The 18,866-nt window shown below is 37.1% G+C and overlaps 1 protein-coding gene across 1 annotated transcript; it reads left to right on the top strand.

Annotated features, from left to right (window-relative positions):
• The first annotated feature begins 1,616 nt into the window (after positions 1 to 1,616).
• LOC126181274 (interferon-related developmental regulator 2) lies at positions 1,617 to 18,577 on the top strand. Its single transcript, XM_049924757.1, has 10 exons — positions 1,617 to 1,836; positions 2,059 to 2,175; positions 3,326 to 3,488; positions 3,607 to 3,808; positions 5,782 to 6,032; positions 6,670 to 6,913; positions 11,486 to 11,581; positions 11,667 to 11,789; positions 11,997 to 12,119; positions 16,446 to 18,577. Exons 1-9 carry the CDS (start codon positions 1,806 to 1,808, stop codon positions 12,081 to 12,083), a joined length of 1,314 nt encoding a protein of 437 aa, XP_049780714.1. The 5' UTR covers positions 1,617 to 1,805; the 3' UTR covers positions 12,084 to 12,119; positions 16,446 to 18,577.
• The last annotated feature ends 289 nt before the right edge of the window (positions 18,578 to 18,866 follow it).

Genomic DNA, 18,866 nt, shown 5'->3' with positions numbered 1-18,866 from the left:
CGACATACTTCAATTTGCATCCATGGGAGCAACAATAGTTCGCTGTTGCTGTAACTAATTATCAAATGTGTAGCGTGCAATAGAATAGGTCATTACATAGATATTCCCACTCTGTGGTTCGTGAGAAAACAGGTTGAACTTACAGTCCTGAGAAACAGACAGTCATTCATTGTTGCCAGGTAATAGGCTAAACCAAGGGAACCCATTCTGCAGATGCGCTGTGGAGTCGAACACTTTGTTGATACGTACCCACGGATCTTTTCATTACAGTATTTTCAAGGACATTTGCAGGTTAGCTTGTAACTTCTTGCCTAGCTGGCTGAGAATCTCATTATTTTTTTGCAGTGGGGAACAAGTTGAGGGGTGTATTAAAATTCTGATCGCAGCCCCATGGAGCTCTAGTGAAGAGCTTAGGGACACCCACGTACCGAGAAAGATCGCGTCAGTGGATGGACTGACATTCAGCAGAAGACTCGCTATGCCCACAAAAGAGCTGTCATGAAGTAAGAATGAATTAAGGCTTTTGCATCAGCGCAATAAACAACGCACACTGTGCTTCTTAACAATGATTGACATTGACCGTAGATGAGCCAGGAGGCCTCCAAAATTACTGCCTTTCAGTTTTTTGGAATGTATTTGTGCAGTTCGTCTCGCTTTCAGTAAGTTAATGTCATCCCGTTTACATGGGGCTTCCAAAGCCGGATTTCATAAAGATTTTCCAATACCGCTTCTGGTTGCCGGTTTTCCTATTCCGCAATCGATTTTCGCCCCCCATGTAAACTCAATCTGTTTTGAAACGTACTTGGGCTGTCAGGTTTCGACTTTTTTTAATTTTTTTTATGTATGGCGAATAAGGAGGGAGCGGCTTTTTGTACAGTAAAGGATAACTAGAAATATTAGACTGAAGCAGTTGACGCCTCATCTAATTGAAGGGAAATAGCGAATGTGCTTACTAAATCATAAACTGTATCAACTGTTTTCAAGGCGCCTTATTTAACCAGGCTAGCAAATCCGCTTCAAACCTTACGAAGTAAACGCGACATCGAAAAACAGTTTCCAAAATTCGATTTTCGTCTTCCGGATGATGTGTTACATGTAAACGTAGTGAATGTTGCTCATACGAGACACAAGCAAGAATGTCATGTAATCGATTTCATGGATGTAATCCATAATTTTAGCTGTGGAAGTATTCAGTTTATTACCAGTATTATCAAAACAATATTTTTATCATAAAAATATATGGCACTTATACTACTTGTTTTACAGAATCATCGCCAACATTTACACAACTATATCCCTACTCGATATTGTTATCAAAACCATTGTGCGGTAAGTGTAGTCCTGGCCGTTATGTCTGCACTTGCGTAGGCCGCGGATTAGATTCTCGGTTGTTCTGGCAATATCCAACCTCAGTAAAATATGCCACTGTATTATAAAGTGCAGCATTATGTAAAAGATTAAGCCTACATTTGTTTCCAATTTCTTAAATTATGAATTAACTTGAAATGGACATCATATTTAACCTAAAATTCTAGTTAATAGCATACCACGTTTCATTTTAAAACGCAAAGTTGGTGCCCCACGTGTTCCATATCCAAGCTGGGAATTCATTCCCAGCATTCATTGCGAATCACATTGGCCGTGAAGGCTTGCTTCGTATGCACTGAGCTGCATCATGTTCATGGGCTTTTGTCAGATTTTATTTATATGTCAAGTGATAAGTATACGTAAACATAAAGCTATATTGAATTGTTTACCTTCTTGATTAAGTGTAAATTTTAGGCTGGATTATAATTGTTGAAGACATGCCCAAAGGAAAACGAAAGGGAAAGTCAGGTAAGTGTCCCAGCAGCTTGTGAGGTTTTCTGAGCGCGAACGTAATAACCTCGCAAATTGCTGACGTATGAGATATATGTGTGTAACATATGATCGTACCTGTTATTGTTTATTGATCACGAAGTTTCAGGAAACCATCAAGGATGTATTTAGTGATATTAAAGTTTAAATTTAGAAGTTGCGTAATGCTACTTCTGTGATGTTATTAACTTGAAATTTCAGGGTCCACTCCGAAGCTACGGCCAGACGCTGTTGGCGTAACATCAGATGAAGATTCACTAAATGATAATGCAAGTGTCATCAGTCTCGCCTCAGAAAATCGTAGCATAGCCGAAGAAGGTAAGTTGTGTATACACCCCTTCTAGGTTATGTCACCCAATATCTCGCACATATTGACGACACCTGTTTTCGCTAGCAAGAATCTAACAAATGCAGAAGTTGTTTGGACACATTGTAGAGCAGTGACGACTTGACGTATTTAAGACATTCTGATTTGGCTCTGATGGTTGAACCAAAGTTAGTTCATTCATTTTAAAAAATTTGATGCACTAGATCCTTAATAGTCACATACACAAATATTCTCTCACAGTCCGTATCGATGTTGAACTACAATCTGTGTATGGTAAAATGTAATAAGCTACTCCTGTAAGAGTGACTGAAGGGAGGTATTTTCTGCTGAAGGGGGTAGCCCTCGTTTTAATAAATAGGTTAACAACTATGTTTATAATTCTTGGTTAAGAAAAAACAAACGCTTATTACAAATATTGTGTTTTACTGACCATAACGCCTATGCAAAGGTAAAGGAATTTACAAGCTCTCATTATCTCTTGTGTTTGTGATTAGTGGGGGGAAAAGTCTTAACAACATGCACCCAAAAGAAATATCTTCTTTTTGTACCCCAGTTCCAGGATAAACACTCCATCAGTGTGTCAGCTTCTTTTCTGTGCAATATATTCATTTGTATAGCTCCTAAGATAGGTTCTTGCATGTCGTTGTAGTGTTGCTGAAATGAAATGTTTCTTTTAAAAGATATAATTTACTATTTCTTGTAACTGAGGTATTTCACTGCAGATAACCTGTTCACTAAACTTCTTACAATACTGACAAAGGGATCACCATATACAAATAACCCCAACCACCATAAGTTCTGGAAGGCAGCACATTGAACCTCAAGGGTTGAAACTTCCATGATGTTATTTACTACTTCTGTTTCCCAGTTGTAAACATTGCCTGTTATCATTGCAGTAATTTGTAATAGACAAAGAACTTTTCATTTCTGTTGACACAGGATGCCTAATTGCTACAATACTTTCTGTGCACAATAGACAAAAAAGAAAAGTCACAGGTTTGGGAATAACCAAATAAGGATAGTGCTGGAAGCAAGAAAACAAACAGTCTGAGCAGTGCTTACAGAGTTATATCTAGCAACAGTACTATTTGTTCTGTTTTTGAACATGAAATTGATGAATGTGATATTGATTTATTGCAGGAGATGAAATTGATGAGCAGACACAAGAAGAAATATTTGAAGAAAAATTAGGAGAAGCCATTGATGGTTTAAATCAAAAATCGGCTCAGGGACGAACAGCTTCCCTTGAATCGGTTGCAAAAGCATTCATTAAAAAATGTGTACCTGAATATGTAATTGACAGGTGGGTTTTTCTCCTCTGTGCTTGTTCCTTTTTTCTGGTGTATCAGGTTGTTAACTTTCTTCTTACACTCTTGCTGTGGCTACGGATTTCTTACACCCTTTTGTTTCGAATAATGTAGGCGCTTCACGTTGACTGATGGTGTGGAACGCAGCCTAAAGAAGGGCCGGAGTGCGGAACAGGCAGCTGCAGCACAGTTGGCACCACTTCTTTGTGTACAATTGGGTGCTGGGGAGCATTCTGAAGAAGTTTGTCGAGAGTTATCACCAACGTTAAGTGTTGTTGCTCACGACAACTCTGCTTCTCCATTAGCTAGAGCAAAAGTAAGTTAGCAGCTAGTCTATTCTTCAGATGTATCTGTCTGTTACATTTTCACTTGTTTTTGAACATTCTGATGTGTTGGATACTTCAAAGTCTCCTACCAATAACAAAGGTTTTGGCTGCTGTTAAACTTTCAGCAGTCAAGTTGACCAAATATGGTGTGGTTTACTTTTCCATTTACTTTGTTATACATTTATGACTGAGCAGCTGTTGTGTTGAAACTTAATGATGGGGGAAAGTTGTTTTGATTTTTGACGTTGTCAGACTGTGAAGTAACTAAGATATGCTTTCCCTTATTTGTATATTCTATATACTGTTTTTTATGTCAATAGAAGGGCTTACCCATATCTTAGGCACTGTTTTGAGCAGTATAAATCAACTGCACATCACAATTAGGAAATATGGCAGTGTCAGATTCTGCCAGTCTGTTTCGACGTGCAATGTAAAAAGTCTGACACCCCCATTTGCATCATACTGCAAGATGACCATGACATCATTAAATACACCTGTGAACAAAGATATAAATGAACTGAAATATTTTACTCCAGCAGTGAAATGAAACTAATGGGACCATCATAGGAAGTAAGGCATTCAGAGTGGGAACAAGCTAAATATACGAGAAGAAGAATGTCAGTATTCCAAAACTGAAAATAATGCACACAAATACCTGTAGAATAAACCATACAAAAAGATACTCCCAATTAGAATTGAATATTTCATTTGACCTGTGCAGCTCAGACGAAGACAGTAATACCAAGAATCGACAACTTGTAGAACTAATTTTTAATTGCCGTCAAATGTGTTTCAGAGCTAGTACTCCATTTTCATGGACTGTGTGGCTATACTGGAGAAGTTCCATATTGTTTACTTTTTCACGTAACAGTAACAGAATGAAACACTCATTATTAGGTTTAATGAGATAGACTATACCTTAGTGATATTAATGAAAAAATGCTATATTGAATTTACTATTTAATTTTACAGAATAGTAAATCCAGAACACCATTGTACCACTGTAACATAGATTATATATGCAGCATTTGAGTCATGTAATACTGTCATAAACATGCTAAATAGAGGTCAAGGGAAATGACTGATTCCAATTTTTGTATTTTTATGTGTAGGTATAGGTGTTTTGATACTGTCAGCTGTGGTCAGGGGAAATGTCTGATTCCAATTTCTGTAGTTTTGCAGTAGGCGTTGGTGTTTTGGTATCGTCAGCTGCCGTTGACCTATAAAGGTCAAGGGAAGTGTCAGATTCCTATAGATTTTGTAATTATTTTTTTGTTCGTCATCTTGTGTGTTTTTTTTTTTTTTTTTTTTTTTTTTTTTACTGTTAATGTTTAGCTTGTCCTCTCCCTAAAACCCTCAATCTCCCGCAGTTGTCTCGTTAGTTTGATTGTATTTTTGGAGGGAGGTGTTATTGTCTTATTTATACGTTTTTTTGTGTTTGTTGCCATGTGTATGTAGTGATATCATAGGCGCCATATTGAAAACGCTTAGAATAGCCATTTTCGCCATATTGGTGATGACATGGGTCAAAGCAGACGGGTGGAATCTGACACTTCCGTATTCCCCTAAATAGTTTCAGAAAGTAAGTGCAAAATTGGAAGTTACTCATCAGTGCTGGAGACTGAATTATGTGGTCAAATGCAAGTAATATGTTTCTAGACTTTATTTTGCCCATTTCTAGCATTTTTCATTAATACTGCCTCAGGTGTAGTTTATTTTATTAAAGCTAACAACTGTCATTCTGTTACTATTAGATGATACACTAAAGCAGGTGTAACTGCAGTCTCTGGCTGCTGAGGCCACACTAACATTCTTAAACAAAGTTAAAACCATGGTTACACTGGGGTTGTAACCTTCTGCTGTAATGAAATATTTACTAACATACACTGCATGCCTGTTTTTCTTTTTTCTCACTTTTCTTTTTCTGTTCACTGAAGTATACAATTTGAGTTTCTATTTGCAGTGCTGCTGGGCTCTTGCCATGTGCAGTTTTCTCTCAGGTGGAGAAATGAATGATATAGTGCAACTGATGCGTTCTATGGAAACAATATACAGTGCTTCCTATCTCAAGGGCAATGGCACAGTACCTGTAGTATCAGCTGAAGTGGCTGCTTTACATGCAGCAGCTATTTCTTCATGGAGCCTTCTTTTGACTTTAATGTCACCAGGAGATGTGTATATGTTGTTATCAGACACTGATACAACATTTTCACCGTAAGTTTTAATATCTTTATTTAAATTAAGAACATTGCCACCTTAAATAAGTTATTAATGCAAAATTAATCAGAATTATTATTAAGAAGTTGGATAATGGTGTACAGGTCCACTAAACATTTGTACATTATTATACAAATAACTTGCATGTGGGATGTAATAGAAAATTTTGCAACTGTTCTAAAATATTTGATTGCTTGATCTCTGTTGTTAATTATTGTAGGGATGTGGACATAGGGTGAAATCATGGGATTTGTAGTGTTTGATGCAGCATTGTAGTGGCTAGTGTAAAAGTGAATGAGTCATTACCTGCTTTTAATCTCATCTAGTGAACAAATGCATTCTAAGGAATGGCCCAAAATTGGAAAAGTAGCAAGACAGTTATATTAAAGTTGCAGATTGATCAGCTACATCCTCAGTATATTTGTCAGTATCAGTTGACCAGAGACAACTGCTCTTTCTGGAGACAGTTGATTCTTAAGAAAATGAAATATTGATCTGTTTTGTATAGAAAATATTGAAATTTTTTATTGAGATTGTTTAGCTATGAAAGGAGCAGCAAATAAATTATAGTAACTTGTACTTGTTTGTTGTTAGATTTAATTGTAATATACAAATAATAAACTTTCATATACAGGCAACTTTGGCAGCTAGCTGAACTCTTAGAATCTGCACACTTAGATGTGCGTATGGCGGCAGGTGAAGCAATGGCTCTTGTGTTTGAGATGGGACGCACTCATTCCATAGACTTCCAAGAAGCTGCCACACCTCAGCTTATTGAACGTTTGCGAGAATTGGCAACAGATTCCCATAAATATAGAGCAAAAAAGGATCGTAAGACCCAGCGTTCAAGTTTCAGAGACATTCTGCATTATGTGGAGGTATTTATAATATGTATTATGTTCTATAATAATTTTGTGTTTCCCTCTTTCAAAAAATGCTGATGAAACCACAAAGTTGTTAAAAAATCGCAGCAGACACGTCATACAATATAAGCTTTCATGGCAGGTACTGACATCACTTAAAACTTCGAAGCTGCTAGGTTGTGGTTGATGTATAAAACTTTCTCCTAATGTTTCCTCTCTGACTGTGGGAAACATCTTCAGAGGTTAAATGGTGAACTGCAACCAGAACTTGAGAGAGTGCCGATCTTGTGGACAGTGTAGAGGGCACCACAGTATGTCGTGTGATATTGGCTAAGAGGTTATTGCTGTTAATGCCAACATTCTCCATTGAAAGTAATTGATCGTCATTCTTATGTTGCAGTGTTCACATCCAAATTTTATCTGTTTTAAGACCTTCATCTTTTCTGTTAAAATTGGTATCATTATTGATAAATCTCAGTCTCTCTGTGCACTTGCACATGATAATGTGATGTTTTTGAGATGACACTCGCCTCACTGAATTTTATTTCATGTTCACCCCCTCGATAAAGACGTTCTGCTATGGATGATTTATCCATATGTCCCAGACAACAATTCCTCTTTCATGTTCAACGAGACGGGTGTTAACATTTCTTTTTACAGTACCAGTATAAACCAGTTTACAACTACAAGGAATTTTATATACACCTAGTGTAGCCAAAGGATGTCGTATATCTTTTGCTGATATTAAACATTAATAATGTAGGAAAAGACGGAGTGCTAATTACTGTGAAGAAGAAACATCAAAGTTCCAGACAGGCACAATTAAGACACTTGCGTGTAGCTTTCGGCCAGTCTTCAAGTCTTCATTAGTAACACACACAATTCACACAAGCGTGCGCACGTGTGTGCATGTGTGTGTTTGTTTTATTAATGAAGACATGTGGCCTAAAGCTACATGTGAGTATATTTTAGTTGTGCCTGTCTGCAACTTGATGTGTCTTCTTCACAGTAAGTAGCAATCTGCCTTTTCCTACATTGTTGATATTCCTACCTGGAGTTTTCATTGTTTGATCTTAAACATTCGTTTATCTTTCTGGTGGGTCTGAAGATAGTTTCCACACTACTCGGTCAACATTTTCCCAGTGTGATCTGTGATTGTACCGATCAATTGAAGGAAAACTATCCCTTCGTTTTCCCTTCGGGTAGCGGTCATTCCTCTTCAGTCCTGATTCTCTCCCTAGGGTGAAGTATTCTTATCTAGCTCAGTGTTAGAGTGACCATTCTTCTTGAATGCCAATGTAGATGTTCAGGCTCATCTTTTAAATAAGTTGGTTCACAAATGTTGTGTGCCCCATCTACCAAGGTTTTAATTATTCCACTTTTTTGTCTGGGGTGTTGATTAGAATCTTAATGCTGGTAACAGTAGGCATGGTTTTTCTGTATTCGGTTGGCCTTTATTCTCCATCTCAATAGTAAATTGTATTTTTGAATTGATACCATTGAGATGTATCAGGAAGGCATCAAATTCCTCTGCACCGTATGTCCGTACTACGAAAGTATCATTGACTTAAGAGTACCATCTGGCTGGTCGTTTTCTGGCAATGTGCAATGCCTTTTGTTCAGAGCTCTCCATAAACAAATTGGCAATAGCCGGACTAAGAGGACTGCCCATAGCCACACTGCCAATCTGTTCATAAAAAACATCATATTGAAAATAGGTCGTGGTGATGCAGTGTCTGGATAACTTCACCATGTCTGCTGGAAAAATGTCAGCTATACATGAAATAACTTTGTTCAACAGAACCACGGTAAATAACACAGCGTAGAAAATAACAGGGATATCACTTTGTCCCACATGCATTTCTTTAAATTTGTTGGTGAAATGATATGAATTTTTAATGTGACTATCAGTTCCACCAACATAAGGTTGCAGCAGTGAGTCAATGTCTAGTTAAATCATGGGTGGAAGATGATATAGCACACACAATAGGCCTCAAAGGATTCTGTTGTTTGTGCACCTTGGGTAAACCATAGAACATAGGTGGGTACACTTCCGTAGCTTTGGATATCAACATTGTAACATAAGAATGACATTTGATTACTTTCAATCAAGAATGTTGACATTACCAACAATATTCTCGTAGTAGAAGTCATGCGATAGTGTGTGGAGCCCCCTAGATTGCATATAAATTGGTGGCTCTCTAGAGTTCTGGTTGCAGTTCGCCATTTTACCTCTGAAGATGTCTCCCACAGTTGGAGAGGAAATGTTAGGAGAAAGGTTTATACATTGCCCCTAATAGCCTGGAAGTTTTAAGTGATGACATAGCAAACAGAATTGTAATAACAATCATATTATCACAGTGATCACTGAAGATACTTTAAAATAAAGTTCATATACTCTTATTAAGACTTACATGACAGTCATAAAAGGTGGTATGAACCTGTATAAGTTATAGAAAAATCTTGCTCGCATACAGAGTTATTAAACATTTCATAGTTTGTATCTATAGCATTCCAGGGGGAGCAGGTATTATTTTTATCTGGAAAAATGAACCACACTGTAGAGGGAACTGGCAGTCGCGCGCGCGTGCGCGCGTGTGTGTGTGTGTGTGTGTGTGTGTGTGTGTGTGTGTGTGTGTGTGTAAAAACAAAAAACAAAAAAAAAAACAAAAAAAAATTGTGGATCCAAAGCACTGATGGCTGGTTACAAAAGTCAAGAAACAAGAAAAGTTTTTTGTACTCCTAGGTAATCTGATGAGATGGCATGTGTCAGTAAACGTCTGGAAGTATTGAGTAGGTTAATTTAAAAATACAGAGTTCTTATAATGTATTTCAGAAATAAAAAATGAAAACTGAATTATATAGAGGGGTCCAAAAAAATGTATCCACTGTTCAAAAGTCCATAACTGGCAAACTAATCGACGGAGTTGTCTCATCTTTGGTAGTGTAATAGTTTGTAGTTCCGGCAATCGCCACACAAGCATTGTATTGCATTGTTTTGTTTTGTCAGATGACTGTCACCAGATAGTCAGTGTTTTGTTCTTAGTTGCACCTAGTTACTCGAGTAAACATGGCTGGCGCAAGGCTTGCATTCGATGAAAGGAAGTCAGTTTTGAAGTGGTATTTTAAGTACAAAAATGTTAATGAAGTTAAACGACAATGGGGAAATGAGAGTCAAACAGAGCCACTGACACGTTTGATTCGTCGCATTCGAGACAAATTTGAAGCCGAAGGCTGTGTTAAAGATGTTCATAAACAACGATCTGGATGACCTGTAACAGTAACAAGTCCAGCTAACTCCTGTCATGTGTTACAACAATTCACTCGCTCACAACAGAAGTCTCTGAGACAGTGTGCCTCTGAAACTGGAGCGAGTCGCTCAAATGTTCGGCGAATTTTGAAGACAGCAAAGTGGAAGTGCTACATCCCACGATTGCTACATACAATGAACGAGGATGACACAGATCATAGAATGGAGTACTGTGAGTGGTTTACTAACTTGGTGCGCAACAGTGAAGAGTGTGAAGAGATGATTGTGTGGTCTGATGAGGCATATTTCAAACTCAGTGGTACAGTAAATTGCCACAATTGCATCTACTGGACCGCCGAAAATCCAAATGTCCGTGTAGACAAAGCTGTGAATTTGCCAGGAGTAAATGTGTGTTGTGGATTGTTTTACTGGGGCTTGATTGGGCCATTCTTCTTTGACAGCACAGTTACCGGTGAGGTGTACCTTCAGAAGCTTCAGATATCCATTTTACCTCCTATCCGAGACTTGTATGGAGACGGAAGAGTTTACTTTCAACAAGATGGTTCCCCAGCCCACTACCAAAATGTGTTGGGGAGTATCTTGACGAAAATCTACCAGGAAGATGGATAGGCCGTAGAGGTGCTGTGGAGTATCAACCATGTTCCCCAAACCTAACTCCTCTGGACTTCTACCTGTGGGGGACACTAAGGACGTCATTTATTGACAAAAGCCACGCACATTGGATGAACTTCGAGAATCCATCGTACATTTATGTGCAAATATCCAACTGAACACGTAGCAGTCAGTAGTTCGTGCTGCAGTTTGGCGGTATTATTTGTGTGTGGATGTTAATGGTGACCATTCCAAACACCTACAGTGATATTTTAAGTTAGACTTTAAGCTACACTTTCACACTTTCACCAAAAATGAGAAAACTCCGTCAATTAGTTTGCAAGTTACAGACTTTTTAACAGTGGATACATTTTTTGGATCCCTCTGTATAAATAATGACTAATATGAAAGGCGTTTTGTGTTTTTTTTTTTTTTAATGAATTAACATTGATCTGTGTTTTGGAATGAAACATTATAATATGTATGAGGAACAAATATGTACATAAACCTTATGGAATCACAAGAAAAATTGTGATTTGTCTTAGAGTGGACTAGTTTATTTCTCTACGCGCGCGCGCGCACACACACACACACACACACACACACACACACACACACACACACACCGGGGTGCGCTTACTCTTAGGCTGCTTTGTGATGCTCTTTCATTGTGAAGCCAATCAACGTTTGCTTCAATTTATTCATAGTCTTCTTAATATTTGCAGGATGGTGATCCACCAGATATACAAGTGAGATTTGGTCAAGAGGTGTTAGCATTAGACTCCTGGTGCAGGAAAAAGCAATATGATGCTTTCTGCCAGGTAAACATTCAGCTAATCATTAATATCTCTAAAGTTTGACGTTTTGAAATGCTATGTGATGTGCTAATACTTCCGTTCTGTACAGGTTTTAGGGTCTGGCATGAATCTTCATTTGACAGAAAATGATCTTGTTAGAGAGATATTTGAACTCGGAGAGAGGATATCACCTCTTAATGCAGCACTTCACAAGCAGACAAAGTTAGAAAGGGTAATATGCTTCTGTATTTTATATGAAATTTAATAGAATGTTGGTATTCATACACTTGCAGATAATTTGTAACTTTTGTAGCAACTATTTCCAAATGTAATGATTTCACAGTGATAAAAGTAACATGTAGTCAGTATTAATTTCTATTTTCATAACAAGTACAAAATTTTTAGTAGGTTTGAATACTTACGCAATGCTATTTTACAGCATTTGATGAATGCAGCAGCGTTTAAAGCTAGGACTATTTCGAGGAGTAAAAACAGAGATAAACGTTCCTCTGTAATGGCATGTTGATGGCTGTAATACGCTTACCAAAATAAATTTTCATAGGTAAGTTGATGTAAAAAATTTGTTTATCCAGTGTAATGTAGCTGGATAGGTGAAAAATCTACTATCCATGTGGCAGGAGAACACGTACATATAAAGGTTAAGGAAATTTGCAAACTTAACATTCATGTATGTGTGTTCTCCTGCCGCCACTTGGTGAATAGATTTTTTTATCTATCCAGTTACATTATATTTTAAAAAATAGAAAATTACTTTCGTTGTTCATCCAGTATGAAATTTATTTCAGTTGACAGAATTAAGAATGTAACATTATCTGATTAGTTATCTTTCTAAGCATTTCAGTGAAAGACTTTTCACATTAAAGATTTTTTAAAAACTGACAAATTAGAAGGAAAAACAATCTCTCACTAAGAGGTGTTTTCAAACACACATAGTCTCTCTTACAAGGGCTAATGTAAAGGGTCACCACAGTGTTGAAGACCAGTGACTGGTGTGTTACTGTTTAACCAATGCTCTACAGCTGTCAGTTGGGCCTTAAGACATGTGATATTACTAGCACATAAAACTGAAAAGTATTTAGTAAAATCCTTTTGGACGTTACTATAGTGTTTTGAAATAAAACCGCCATTTTGAGAACCTTTGCAGTGGTCTCTTCTCAACAGTTCAAACAATCAGTTTGAAAATTTTGCAGCCTAATGCCCAGAAGGATTTTACTCGAATTTACACTTGCTGTAAAAGCCTGTGTACTGAAAGCCTATTACTTTTTCTTCTGAGCCTTCAGGGTGTCTTACCTCTTGTGGATTAAGGGTGAGGTTGTAGATCCCACTTGAAATTACAGATTTCGTTGTGAGTGGAGCAGTGGAACAGACATTTATTGTATTTGTGCACTGTATTTGTGTTTTTGCCAAAGAGTGTGCTTGTTCTGAGCATTTTAGCACTGGAATGTTTGTGATGTAAGAGCGGTGTGCATGACAATGTCTGCTGAAAGTTACTGCTACATGGAGGTCACACTACCCAAAGTTCGAGTGGGAATCTTCTTCTGCGTATGAAAATGCCCCAGCACATAAAACTGCCAAAACAATGTACTTCTTGGAGGAGGAAAGAAGTGGGCGTGCTATTGCACCAGCTCCGTTCACCTGACCTGGTCACTTGTGATTTCTTCCTGATCCCAAAGATGAGTGAAAAAAATTGTTGCCATCATTTTTCTTGCGATGAAGAAGCTATCACAGTGTAAAATTGCTGTAAGTGACTTCCTAAAGAAGCTTGGAGTGAGACATTTTTGAAGTGGTTTCAAAGTACGGAAAAATGTATAAGTGCTCATGGAGAGTACCGTATTTACTCGAATCTAAGCCGCACCTGAAAAATGAGACTCGAAATAAAGGAAAAAAAAATTCCCGAATCTAAGCCGCACCTGAAATTTGAGACTCGAAATTCAAGGGGAGAGAAAAGTTTTAGGCCGCACCTCCAAATCGAAACGAAGTTGGTCCATTGTAATATGAGACACAATTTAGGTCGAATGAATGACGATACAGCTACAGTAGTTTGGTTCGCGTCGTAAGCTTAGCAGTTAAGCTTTACCATGTAGCCATTGCTATGCGTCAGGCACTCCGTCCGTATTTTATACGGGTACCCTTCCTTTTTCACGTGATTCGTCTGTTTTGAATCGATTGCTTATTTTGCTTTGATCTGATAAATGCCGTTTTCTTTGTTATAGGTGTTTGCGTCACTCTTAAGCTGAAAATGCATTACTGCACTGTGTCATGCATTGTTTGTCGCATTCTGATAGTGTGTGTTTACAGCCTGTCGCGGCACGCGGCATGGCTTGCTTTTGTATGCGCTACCGCCGCGTACAATTAAAAAAAGAGGAATAGTCTCATTAGCGAAACAATGGCAAGAGACTGGTATTTGTTGTTACTTACACTGCTGCTTTCTTTGATAATGATCAACAAGAATCAAATAATAGACTGCGTATGATAGAACATGTTCTGAACGAGAGTTAGGCGAAAATTTTTCTCCGTTTGAAAATATTTGCGGCCGCTTCTTTATTACATCAAATTCTGCACATAAATTAGAGTCATCTTAGATTTAAAAATCTAGTCACTTGCTGTGCTTCATTTCTGACTGTAAGAATAATACGAATATAAACATGACACGATACGTATATTCTTCCGCGTTTGCTGTTGTCTCACTCTAGTTTCGTAGTTTATTAGGCAGACAGGATTTAAATGAGATAGCAGCAAACACGAAAGAATACATGGCAAAAAGTTTATATTCGTATTATTCTTATGGTGAAGAGAATACTGTATGTGATTCATATTTCATCAGGTTCCTATTAGCAACCATCTCTTCTCACAGATAGGAAAAAATTCAGAACGTAGAGTTGGCCATATTGACAAACATCCCAAACAGTCTTGCCAGTCAGATTTTCGTAATACACTGAAATTGTGCTACATTCAAAAATGAACAATACGGAATTTGTATTTACTTCGTTGGATAATGTATGAAAATGCAGTGGTCGAAACTCGTGGCGGAGAAAAAAAGCTCGTCTTCCACTTTTTTTTTTAAAATTTATTTACTGACGCAGAGGTTTTGGCGCCACTATTTATCTTTGTGCCTACAAAGCATGCCTGCGTAGCGCTACATATATTTGACGGCAGAAGTTAGTTGTGGCGGCACGTACCAACATAACTTCCGCTTGCTTTGCACTCGATTCTAAGCCGCAGGCGGTTTTTTGGATTACGAAAACTGGAAAAAAAGTGCGGCTTAGATTCAAGTAAATACGGTATTCTGAAAACTTGTAACAATTAAATTGTAAGTAAACTTTTTTAAATTCCTGCTAAAAGCTTTTGGCATAACCACTGAACATTGACTGTGCAGTGTGTGTCAAAGATCACAGAGGTGAGATGACCCATATTGGTGAACAAAGTAGTCTCTTCGGGATCGTAATGGCACACCAATGTTTTGCCACTTGCGACGATTTGCAATTACCTGTAGACCATCCTTTGTCGAATTTTTTCAATCATAAAATAACACCAGTTCATTCTTCTGTATTTTTGGACTTGCCAGAGAATGTGGGATTTAACAGGAACATACCTTGGTTAGGCCGAAATAATTGTGAACAGTGGTTTATGCTGCATTCGGTCCAATATTTATGGTCCCTTCAATTTCAGAAAATGTGAGGTGATCATTTCAAACATTTTCCTCACAGCAACAGTGTGTCCACAGCTTGTGGTCCAGTGGCTAGTGTTGCTGCCTCTGGATCACTGGGTCCCAGACTGAATTCCCGACTGGTTTGGGGATTTTCTCTACCCGGACACTAGGTGTTTGTGTCGTCATCATTTCATCATCATCATCATCATTCGTGGCAGTGGCTAGATTGGATTGTGTAAAAACTGGACTGTCAAAATTGGGACTTTGTACATGCACTGATGGCTGCACAGCTGAGTGCCCAACAAACCAAACATCAAACAGCATCAATGTTTCCTTGAGTGACTTTCGTTGTTGGGTGCCTGGGACAAGATTTATATTCAAGAGACTCTGGACCTCCTTGAAAATTGACAAAACAACTTTCCAGTGGTGGCTCTAAAAGGGGCAGTCGCTGAAATGTATACCAGATAGGGTAAATTCTTCTGTATTCAACTCCTCCTTTGCAGCCATAATAACCATTTGATGAAAATGGTGGCTTGACGGATCCACCTTGCACTCTGTCTGACCTAGCACTGCTTGCATCTTCACTTACCATTCACAGCATCGTTTAAATCCAGCAATTGGGAACCACTGAGTGCATGCTCTGATGTTGAAAAACAATGCTCTTTCCAACTGAAATAATCCCATTGTCATCAGACTTCTGGTTTAAGAGCTGCTAAAGCTTGGTGGCATAGCCCTTCTGTTTAAAGGATGATGCTGTGGAGAGGCTCGGTAATTTGCCTCCAGTCATTATATGTGCTACAGGTATTTGTACAACCTATGTTTTACGAACTTATCCTCTTCATTAAAGTCAGAAAAATTACATTGAGAACTATGAAAACTGCTATATTGCTGTTAAACTAGCCAGCTACAATTTTCTATGAGCATGTTCTGAAATGGTTGCTAGTTGACATCTGTGACTTGTGCTTCTGCTAGCCTGCTTAACTGGAGATTAGCATCAGTGCTCCTGTATCACATTGCTCAGTACATTACTACATATATGAAATTTGGGAGGTACCTTAATATTTACAGGATGTAGGAAGCTTTCAGTCTCCAGTAAATAACTTATTTTTATTGTTGAAAGAAAATTGTGGGTTACTTGAAGGGTCTACTTCAGAAATGAATGTGTAACACTTCTTTTTAGTGTGTAGCAGATTTAAAATAAAATCTCTTTTGTTCCAGGGGATGTACAACCATGTTCTTCCGTAAACACAGCAGAATTACCTTGCATTATGAAGTGGTAAACTACAGGAAATAATTTATTGCCGAACTCGTTTCTTATGATAACACAGATGTTGCATTTTAATAGTTTTGGTATTATACTTTGATGACAGAAATATTAATGGTGCTAGACAATGACTGCTGTAATTCTTTTTCTTTGGGCACGAGTCTTCATTTTAGAAGTGATTTTTACAATTTAAGAATGTTTGAAGTTGTTTTGAAATGTATCCAGAATCATATATGTATAGTAAGTATTAGGAACATTGTCAGTGTAGATAAATTGTAAACTTTTTATTGTTGTGGATTGTGGCTGTTCTGTGGTTGTAATTGTCTTGTGAGCTGGTTGATGATTTCTACTGAATTACATTCTCAAGACTAGGCTGTACAGTATGAATTGCTTACATGTTAAGCAACCTGGAATATCTAATACTCTGAACTTTTTTGTGGTGAGAGAATTTTATCTTCCTTGTATTATCTTATTGACAAAACATTCATTATTCTTCATTTTGCTGTTAGAGGAGGCAAGACAGGTCCCTGAAACTGTGGATATGTCTCAGAAAAAATTTATTCTTTCCATGAACTTCTGTCATAGTATATGTGACAGACTATGAAAATTGGGATATTAATGCATTCCAAATTGAAATAAATACTGTACTGTGGGAAGATTGTGAATGTTGAACACAATTAATTTATTTTGTAGACTGGTTTAGTTGAGGTATTTACAGTATTCACTGTTGAAGTGATAAATATTATGTGCTTAGCAGCTTCGTTTTATGCAAGTGTGTCAATGATCAGTGTATAAAATGCATTTACTTCATCACTGACTTTTCCCCCCTTCCCCTATTGAATGATTTACAGAAGAGAAACAATAGATATCATATGAGGAGCATATCACTTCAAACTTGTTTTTTGTTTTTTTAGTAAAAAGCGGAAATGTTTGACAGTAAAGAAACAAATACATTGAAACTGATTGGATTTCTAATGGAATTTTAGGATTAAACAAATTTAAGAAAGGCATGATATACTGTATTTTCATAACACTTGTTTTCTGCAGTCGGAGGTTACTGTTCCAGACAAAAACTTTCAGCCAGGTTAATTTTACTAACATTTGTAATGTAAAGAGTATATTTGATATTTCAAATGGTCTGTTGTGATTTTTATAAATGTAATAACTTAACCACAAAACTTTACAGAAAATAAATTGAAAGAGATTTCATTGAAGCAAATCAAGCATATTTGTTTTACCAGTTTCAAGCAATGAACATAATGGTATCACATCTTATGAAAGTTGAAGTCTTGTTGGCAGAATGGCTTCATATGCTTGTATTTATTATCACGATGAAAATGAGTCATATTTGTTTTACAAAGAAAGGCAAGGAGCCTGCTTCTCATGTTTGTTAGTTGTACTGTGTTGTTCTGTTATCTATGCAAAGTAATTGTACTAGTCCATTTATATAAAAACCATGTTTGTACAGGTGATAGATACTTGGAATAACTTCTCAAAAGAGACAACAGTTTTGAACCTAAATCATTGTATTTAACAAAAGTTTAGTTGAATGTTCTTCCACTATTTTGTTTTGGAATTGTGTAGGCTTTGCTTGTCCTTTGTAAACATAATAATTTTATTAGCCCTTTTGATGGTATTTTCAAATTATTAACTTTGTTACAACTCCTTGACAGAAATCTCCTAAGGAAACAACCCACAGAAAAATTGAGAGATTCTGTTCTGTCTCAATATCTAAAAAGGTAGTGCCTCTTTCGTAAAATGTATATAATAGAAAACGAAACATGGGCAACATTGTGTACAGATTCGCTAGAGTTGGGTTGTGTTCATTTTACTTGTTATTGTTCTGTTTTATATAATACCATTAGTTAATGGTAACACATAATTTATTGTTGGCTTAATTCCACGGAATATATTGTGTACAGTCAAATTTTAGTTCCTGAAACATTGTACTGAATGTTCCACATTTGTTCCAAGCAGACAAATGGAATCTGTTAAGCGTGGTTGTATATTTACATTAAATGCTATTATATTGTACATTTACATTAAATGTTGTACAATCAGTAAATTAATAAATTGTTTCAGGATTCTGGTGTCTTTGAAAATTTATGGATAAGGTCTTGTGGGAGAATAATCAGGTTGAAATTCTACATGGTTACATGCTACATCTGCAGTGCACCTTGGACTGGAAAATAATTGTCCAGAGCTGCATATTTATTTAATCCTAAAGTATTTACATTTCTCATTTATGTTATTTTTTATTCTGTCACTGGCTATGGTCATTATGTAGTTTGTGATCTTTTTAATTTATGGTAGAGCAGAATGTATGTTAAATGTGCCCTCTTTCACATATACTGAGTGAGATGGTTCAAACCTGT

Source organism: Schistocerca cancellata, chromosome 1, assembly GCF_023864275.1.
Source record: "Schistocerca cancellata isolate TAMUIC-IGC-003103 chromosome 1, iqSchCanc2.1, whole genome shotgun sequence".
Lineage (NCBI taxonomy): Eukaryota > Metazoa > Arthropoda > Insecta > Orthoptera > Acrididae > Schistocerca > Schistocerca cancellata.
The sequence above is the reverse complement of the archived record's forward strand: the minus strand, read 5'-3'. Positions and strand labels throughout refer to the sequence as shown.